Below are 9,529 nucleotides of genomic sequence, written 5' to 3'. Positions count from 1 at the left end.
GTCCAAAACATCTTTCAAGCTGTCAGGCATTCCCTTGGCAGCAAGAGCCTCTTGGTGGATGCTGTAGTGTACCCAAGTGGCGTCGGGAGCAACTGCTTGCACGCGTTACCACTCCACTATGTCTCCCTGTCATGGCTTTTGCGCCATCAGTACAGATACCAACACATCTTGACCACCGAAGTCCATTTGATGTCAGAAAGCTGTCCAGTACTTTAAAAATATCCTGTCCTGTTTTCCAGTGGTTTCCTTAATTGACCCCCCATAAACGTAACAGACATATACCAGGAGCTGTGCCAGGCCCGCCACATCTGTTGACTCATCTATCTGTAATGCATAGAATTCACTGGCTTGTATGCGAAGCAGTAATTGTTTCAAAACATCTCCTGCCATGTCACTGATGTGTCATGAAACAGTGTTGTTTGATGAAGACATTGTCTGTATAGTTTTGTGGGCCTTTTCCCCCAGCATTGTCCGTCCCAGCCATACCCGCGACAGCAGGAAGAATGAAGTCCTCCACAATAGTATGGGGCTTGCCTGTCCTAGCCACTCGGTAGCTCACCATATAAGACTCTTCTAACCCCTTCTTATTAATGGTATCTGTTGCTTTTATACATGTCTTATTACTCGAAAGTCGTCGGCATGTTTAGTTTCTAAATGTCTGCGCAAGAGTGAATGTTTCATCGAGTTGTGAGATAGTACTTTTGCCCATATAACACACTGTGGCTGAGGAAAGGCCCTACTCCCAATATAAGTGAACCCCAAATCAATATAGTTCATCATTTTTGTGCCTCTTTGATGGTCCAACGTCCCTGTCTGTTGTTCAGTGCTTCCCGGGTAAAGGGGGCAGTAGCTCTTCAGCTGCATCAGATTCACATCTGTCAGTGTCCATGCTAGTTGGGCTAACAACAAATGTAGAATTACTGATGCTAGCATTGGATGTGCTTGTGGAAGCAGAACAACTTGTGTCGTCGACAGGTGCAGGTGTCGTACTGCTGGTAGTAGCAGTACTACCAGTAGAGCTGGTACAGTATGTGTCTCTATGGACGCGGGCCTTACTTTTTTTTGAACCATTTATCCATTTTCGAGCAAACGGAATGAGCAGCAGCTACGTTTGGCTACATACTGACTACATACCGTTAGTGGAATTCCTGCGAGAGAGTAACGGTCAATGTGATTGGATGTTAACTATTTGACAAGGCTACCTGTATTTGACATTGTGTTGTTATTTCGCTGAACACTAGATGGTTTAATGTTATTTTTGTCAGTGAAACGAGGCTACTCAGGCGAGAAAAAGACCTCACCCAAATGTATAGACCCATTGGAAAATAAATGGACTGTTTGAATATCTTTATTTTATTTTTTGAATGTGAATCTCATTTTTATTTGGCGTACCCCCGACGACATTGTGTGTACCCCAGTTTGGGGTACCTGGTATAAAGGATTGGAGAAAGGTGCAGGAATATGTAATATTGGGTTTTAATTCTTGACCCAATAATGTATGCCATGAAAGGCACGGGGACGAAGCCCAAAACAAACACGTATCCAAAAACACAGGGATGTAACCCAAACAAAAGAGCGAGGTTAAACCTCTAATAAATACAAGGGACGAGACCCGTAACAACTAGTACACCATACACCAGCACGAATGCTGAAACAACAAAGCACAGGAACTCACAAGACCAACGGACATGGGAACAATAACCAACCAAAACAATGGTGAACAGAGGGCACATACAGTGCCTTGCGAAAGAATTCGGCCCCCTTGAACTTTGCGACCTTTTGACACATTTCAGGCTTCAAACATAAAGATATAAAACTGTATTTTTTTGTGAAGAATCAACAACAAGTGGGACACAATCATGAAGTGGAACGACATTTATTGGATATTTCAAACTTTTTTAACAAATCAAAAACTGAAAATTTTGCCGATGGTCTCTGTTTCAAAGTATTTATTTTTCCTAGAACAACCGAGGCTCCATACACATGCCTCCCGCGCTTTGCTCACGGCAGTTTACTATTGCACTTAGGTGCGTTTTGTTTCAGCTCGCCGGGTGCACCGAGTAGGCGGAGTTTGCTTTCAAGGCCAATAGAATGGTCTCAAATGCACACACTCTGCCTACTCGGCGCTATGGGCCAGCTGCATGGACAGGAGGGACTCAGCACGTTATCATTTGGTTATTAATGTTCTAAAATAACGAGGTGTTTGTTTGTTTCCACAGAGAAAGAGAAAACGCACTGTGGAGGACTTCAACCAGTTTTGCACCTTTGTGTTGGCCTATGCTGGATACATCCCCTATCAAACAGAGGTAGGTTGATAAAACAGTTTTCTCCTGTTCAAGTAAAACTGAGATGTAGCTTATTAACACTCTTATAATTAATTGATGTCTTATTGCTTCTACACTGAACAAAAATATAAACGCAACATGTAAAGTGTTGGTCCCATTTTTCATGAGCTGAAATAAAAGATCCCAGAAATGTTCCATACAAAAAAGCTATTTTCTCTCAAATTTTGTGCACAAATTTTTTTACATCCCTGTTAGTGATCATTTCTCCTTTGCCAAGATAATCCATCCACCTGACAGGTGTGGCATATCAAGAAGCTGATTAAACAGCATGATTATTACACAGGTGCACCTTGTGCAGGGGACAATGAAAGGCCACTCTAAAATGAGCAGTTTTATCGCAAAACACAATGCCACAGGTCTCAAGTTTTGAGGGAGCGTGCAATTGGCATGCTGACTGCAGGAATGTCCACCAGAGCTGTTGCCAGAGAATTCAATGTTAATTTCTCTGCCATAAGCCATCTCCAACGTTGTTTTAGAGAATTTGGCAGTACGTCCAACCGGCCTCACAACCACAGACCACTTGTATGGCGTCATGTGAGCAGGTGGTTTGCTGAAGTGAACAGAGTGCCCCATGGTGCCGGTTAGGGTTATGGTATGGGCAGGCATAAGCTGGCAATTTGAATGCACAGAGATACCATGACGAGATCCTGAGGCCCATGGTTGTGCCACTCATCCACCGTCATCACCTCATGTTTCAGCATGATAATGCACAGCCTCATGTCGTAAAGATCTGTACACAATTCCTGGAAGCGGAAAATGTGTCAGTTCTTACATGGCCTGGATACTCATCCATTGATCAAGTTTGGGATGCTCTGGGTCGACGTGTACAACAGTGTGTTCCCGCCAGCAACTTCTCACAACCATTGAAGAACCATTGAAGAGGAGTGGGACAACATTACACAGGCCACAATCAACAGTCATCAACTCTATGTGAATGAGATATGTCGCGCTGCATGAGGCAAATGCTGGTCACACCAGATACTGACTGGTTTTCTGATCTACGCCCCTACTTTTTTTAAACGGTATTTGTGACCAACAGATGCATATCTGTATTCCCAGTCATGTGAAATCAATAGATTAGGGCCTAATGAATTTCAATTGACTGATTTCCTTATGTGAACTGTAACTCAGTAAAGTATTTGGAATTGTTGCATGTTGTGTTTTAATATTTTTGTTCAGTTGAATGAGGTCTCCAGTTCTGCTGTTGTTTCCATGGTGATATATCCCCCTGTAGGATTGGTGGTGTAGTGACAGCAAGCCCAGTGACAGCAACCCCTGCAGCAGCAGTCACAGTACCAGTCCATGGGCCTACCAGTCCTCTCCTAACTCAGACTGTGGCTCCTCCACTCAGAGCCAGAAGGAGAAAGGGAAGGAGTTGAAGAGGAGGAGGTCAGACAAGAAGCCAGCCGGGCCTGGCCAGGGGGAGAAGAAGCTTAGAGGAGGAAGTGCCAAAAAGTCTCCTAATAACAAACAGGCTGCCCCTACATCAACAGTCAGCAGAATGCCAGAGCTCCATGAGCAGCACCAGCCCCAGTCTGAACGGACCAACCTCAACAGCTGTCCTACTGACAACAAAACACATCCTCTGATAGCTCCGAAATGTGACCATGACTGTAAACTTTCCCAATCTTCCCTGACTCAACTCTTCCCTGAAGCCACCTCCAGCAGCTCTCTGTCTGTCCACAGGGACAAGATCAACACCGGTCAGACACACACGCCAGACCCCAACAGGTCAGCTGGGAAAATGAATGACTCTACAACCCCTCAGAAGACAGGAAGTGAAGAACTGGAACAGGAAGTGACCGAACAGCCTGTTGACATGACAACGACAAGCTGTGAGACGGGGAAGAGCTGTCCTCATAGGCCGGGAGACGGAGAAAAGAAGAGAAGAAAGGAAGAGAATGTGACGAGGGAGAGCTGGGAGGGGTCTGGGAGTGAAGGAAGGATAGACAGTGGTCAGAGGTCAGATATCCTGAGGATGGTGATGGACAGGAGGTTGAGAGGTCAGCTAACTGAAGACCAGGAGACAGGCTACCACACAGAGGAGGGAAGCAGCCCCGACCGGGACCATGGAGGGAGCAACTACCAGACAGACCAGGGAGGGAGCGATGGAGAGGACACATCTGCAGACAACAGCAAGATAGAGGGTGAGTAGAGAGGAACCCCACTTGAGACTTAAGATGCGTCCCAAATGGCACGCTCTGCTCTGTAGCACTAATTTTGACCAGGGCCCATATTCCCTATATAGTGAACTACTTTTGATCAGGACCGTAGTAGGGCTCTAGTTAAAAGTAATAGGGAACAGGGTGCCGTTTTGGATGCAGCTCGCTCAATACCTCATCACTCTCTACAACCATCATTGCTAGTATAAAACAGAGGCTGTGTTTAATATAATGTCTCTCTTCTATTTTCTCTCTTCTCAGATCAGGACGACTCGTGGGACCTGATTACCTGTTTCTGCCTGAAACCGTTCGCGGGTCGGCCCATGATAGAGTGTAGTGAGTGTGGCACCTGGGTGCACCTGTCCTGCGCTAAGATCCGCCGCACCCACGTTCCTGAAGTCTTCACCTGCCAGCCCTGCCGAGATGCCAAGACCAACATCAGACGGTCCAACCGGGCGCGGATCGCCTCCCGCAAACGCTTCAGCGACTAGAGGGCACTAGCTGGTTCATTGGCTGCGTCCAAATTGGTGTCAGGTAGCCTAGCGGTTAAGAGCATTGGGCCAGTACCCAAAACATTGCTGGTTCGAATCCCCAAGGTGGAAAAATCTGCTGTTCTGCCCTTGAGCAAGGCAGTTAATTCCCAACAACAACTGCTCCCCCCGGGCACTGATGTCATTAAGGCAGCCCCCCGCACTTCTGATTCAGAGGGGTTGGGTTAAATGCACATTTCAGTTAAATACATTCAGTTGTGTAACTGACTAGGTACCACCCTTTCCTATTCCCTTTATAGTGAACTACTTTTGACCAGAGCCCTATGTAGGGAATAGGGTGCCATTTGGGATGTTGACCACTAGTGAGCATCAAGTTCTTTGCTGGTCCATTCTGATACTCTGCACAAACCACCTCCAGCCACCAGGGTTGTGTTCAGTAAGACGCACAGAACATGTCAATTATTGAACAAGTCCAGGTAGTCCTCCCTGTTTCAGTCCTTTTTCTTCCGTTTTGTGCCTAACGAACACGACCCGGGACACTGCCATCAGCAACCAAGCCATGAGTCTACGGTCATGTTCCTCTGCTCAGACGTTGTAATCATCAACCAATGGTTGCGTACCACATCAACTGTGTCGTTATAACATATGTGGCCGGTTTCACAGACGAGGCTTAAACTTAGTCCCAGACTAAAATGCCTGTTTGAGCTGTCTTAACTCAAAGCGACTTGTACATACTTATTTTAAAATAGTTGTAGATTTAGCCTGTTCTGGATAAAACAAAGCCGATTGCAAGAGGGATTAGAGCTACTCTAGGACTAAATGGAAGCTTAAAGGAATCCTTCAAAGAGGCAGGTTTAACTTCTGCTTAGTACTGTTTGAGGGAGCAGGGACTATTTGGAATGTCTAAATGAAGACCAACCTGCACTACAGAGGCCAGCCAGACGAGTACTGGTGGATAGGAGTAATCCATTAAATTACTTGGATGAAATAGCTTTTTGAGACCGCTTTTCCTATGTACAAAGAAAATGCATTGGAGGTAATATCTTTGCTTGATCCTAGACTTTCCTCTCCATCTCAAAGAGGAAGACCTTTACCCAATTCTCTCCAAGTTCTGATCACTTTGAGGTTTTTGGCATCTGGAATCTTTCATCATGAAACTAGTGATTTGTGTGGTGTCAGTGAAGAAACTGTAGAATAGTTCAGTCTTCACATCAAGTTTCCTGATTCTGCTAGCCAAGCCAACTATAAAGAACAATTCTATGAATATGGGCACTTCCCAGGAGTGATTGGCTGTATAGATGGATGTCATGTTCACATCAAGTGTCCATCAACTCCTGATGCTGAGGAGTACAGGAATAGTAAGAACTGGTTTTCCATCAATGTTCAGGGTAATTTAGAGTTTTCAAACATTGTTGCACGTTGGAAAAGTGCAACTCACAATTAAGGATTTTTCGCAACTCTTCATTGTGTGCTGTTTCAGAAAGGACAACATAGTGGACTACTTGGTGACAGTGGATATGGTCAGTGTAACTTTTTATTCACTCCATACATAAATCCCACAACAGCTGAGCAGCAAAGATACAACAGAGCTCATATCCGCATGAGAGGGATGGTCAAGCGTATGTTTGGAGTGTGGAAAAATCAAATCCGGTGTTTACGCAATACACTTCGTTTCAAGCCAAGAAGATGCTGCAAGGTGGTCATTGCTACAGCTGTGCTGCCCAACTACCTGAAGTAGCATTGCTGTCCTTATCCTCCACTGATCAAGCAGATGTGCCCATGGCTGAGGCAGGCAATGACCAACGAGGACTTGCACACAGAGTTGCTTTCACATTGCAGCACTTCAACTAGATGAGATGCGTTTAAATATGGAATGTATTCATTGTGGCTTATTTTTGCTTTGATAATGTTTGTTCTGTACAAAATTCAAATAGTGTGCAGCAAAATTAAATGAGTGACTAAACCAAGGCTGGTTTAAAATGTAGTTTGTGGTGATTAAAATACACGCACTCATGAATATCCAAATGACAAAACATTTATTTTTTACATATCGTTCACCATGGCTGGTAAGTCACAATTGTCTCGTTACTGTATCTATTTTGAATCATACCTCTCTCGTCCAACTTCATATCCAATTCAACCTGTAGAATTCTCAGTTTCATTTCATGTTATTCCTTCAGATTTTTCATGTTATACTCATGAAATTCTCTGGTTAACTTTTCATGCATGGTCATCTTCTTTGTTCTTTGCTGAAAGGTGGCATCTTCTCTCAGGGATGTTATAGCAGATGTGGAGGGTACACACTCACTGTGCACTGGCTCTTCCGACCTGTTCACATTCCTTTCCTCTAGAAAAATAACACTGTTTAGAAGCACAAATAAACTCACATGGTCCTTAGATTGACACAGACAGTGGAATATATTTACCAAAGGAAGTAACCAATTTACTTTCTTGGTATCTGTACCATTTGTGCTCAGTTTTTCATCTGAACTGTCCAAATGGTCATCTGGTATACCATCCAGAGGTTGGTCATCGTCTGGTATACCATCCAGAGGTTGGTCATCGTCTGGTATACCATCCAGAGGTTGGTCATCGTCTGGTATACCATCCAGAGGTTGGTCATCGTCTGGTATACCATCCAGAGGTTGGTCATCGTCTGGTATACCATCCAGAGGTTGGTCATCGTCTGGTATACCATCCAGAGGTTGGTCATCGTCTGGTATACCATCCAGAGGTTGGTCATCGTCTGGTATACCATCCAGAGGTTGGTCATCGTCTGGTATACCATCCAGAGGTTGGTCATCGTCTGGTATACCATCCAGAGGTTGGTCATCGTCTGGTATACCATCCAGAGGTTGGTCATCGTCTGGTATACCATCCAGAGGTTGGTCATCGTCTGGTATACCATCCAGAAGTTGGTCATCGTCTGGTATACCATCCAGAGGTTGGTCATCATCTGGTATACCATCCAGAGGTTGCTGGTGCTCTATTATTCCAGACAGCAAGTCACTAAATTCATCAGTCTTGTCTTTTTTTTGGTGGTCCACCACCAGTAGTAAATCACTCTCTTCTGATCTCTACATTCTAAAGCCAGTTTAAGGTTCTTCCACAGTGTCGATAAAGGCAGATGTCATTCCATATAAGTGATGTCACAAAAATATGAATATGAGAAATGTGAAATACTGATAATAATGGCGATATCTCACCTGAAGTTGTACTCTTCTTGTGGTTACATTTTACTTTGCATTGAATTCACTGAAAATTGCTACCCAACCATACTTTATTTTGCTCAGTAGCAGTAATATGGTTTTTACTTTCAATAACTGGATGGTTTGACAAAATTTGTTTTAGTAGCATTTTTTCATACTCACTAAAGTTTTTTGAACGAATTAATTTTGCCTCTGCCATTGTTTTTCTGAAGATTCACACCAGTAATGGTGTTTTCTATTCCATTCTGGGGGTTTTATGGGCACCATTAGACCAACAGCATGAGCTCATACTTAACCTAATCACGCTTAACCCAGGTGTTCTCATTTAGGCTTATTTACCTTACTCCAGGACTCTGACTTACTAAGCCAAATTTAAGCTACGTTCAAGAAAGCTACTTAAATGGCCTAGTTTAACTAGTACACATTAAGGCCTACTCCCAGCTTAATCTAAGGCCCGTCTGTGAAACCGGCCCATGATGTCGCTAGCTGATACTAAAAATACCTATCCAGGCATTGTAAGATCCTACCACTGTCTCCAGAACTGTACAATGTCCATCCATTCACAGACAATCATGTCTTCTCAGGAAGGAATGAGGGGCTACAGGAGAGGGAATGGGGGGGATGGAGTGAGGGCAGGGGTGAAAGATGGATGTGGTTGGTAACCATCTGCTGAACATAACTTCTTCTCACATGCTAATCTCATTTACCCCCACCTGTCCCTTCATCTCTCCATCCACCCTTTCCTTCATTACTCCCTCCCTCCACCCATCTCTTCATTGGTACATCACTGAACCTAAAGGGCTTGCGTTGGCTCATCTACACTAGTATGTTCACTACTTAGTGTTGTACTATGTAAGGAATAGGGTGCCATTTGAGACACATGGATAGGTTTCTGAAGACTGCTTTCTCAAAATAGGCTGTCATGCCAGCGACTTTGACTGTCAGTTGTATAATTATACAGTTCCCAGTGGATGCCTGGCACTCTTCCAAACACGTTATGTACACAGTGCACATAGCATTAAGAACACCTTCCTAATATTGAGTTGCTGTTGAGCATGAAAAACCCAGCAGCGTTGCAGTTCTTGACACAAACCGGTGTGCCTGGCACCTACTGCCATAGCCCAGTCAAAGGCACTTAAATCTATTGCAGGTGTTCATAATGTTTTGTACACTGTATATCAGATGGTAAACCTTTAGTAAGATGTTTATTATATGTGACACATGCAGTAATAAAGGTCAAGGACTAACTCGCTAGTCTCATTGTTATTCTGTTTACATTTCACAAGTACCTTGTACACAACATCAGTCACCAGACCAGATAA

General features: G+C 44.1%; 1 protein-coding gene across 2 annotated transcripts in view; it reads left to right on the top strand.

The window, feature by feature from the left end:
• LOC110503814 (uncharacterized) overlaps nt 1-6,965 on the top strand; it is a 15,321-nt gene extending 8,356 nt beyond the window's left edge. For both annotated transcript variants that reach the window (XM_021582358.3, XM_090218416.1), the window contains exons 2-4: nt 2,220-2,306; nt 3,580-4,492; nt 4,769-6,965. In XM_021582358.3, coding sequence (XP_021438033.1) covers nt 2,220-2,306; nt 3,580-4,492; nt 4,769-4,998 — 1,230 coding nt within the window. In that variant the 3' untranslated portion in view covers nt 4,999-6,965. The remainder of the gene's footprint in view (nt 1-2,219; nt 2,307-3,579; nt 4,493-4,768) is intronic.
• Nucleotides 6,966-9,529: the final 2,564 nt, after the last annotated feature.

Source organism: Oncorhynchus mykiss, chromosome 24 (genome assembly GCF_057628025.1).
Source record: "Oncorhynchus mykiss isolate SJ-2025 chromosome 24, ASM5762802v1, whole genome shotgun sequence".
Taxonomy (NCBI): domain Eukaryota; kingdom Metazoa; phylum Chordata; class Actinopteri; order Salmoniformes; family Salmonidae; genus Oncorhynchus; species Oncorhynchus mykiss.
Note: the sequence above shows the minus strand (reverse complement) of the source record. Positions and strands in the feature narration are given on the sequence as shown.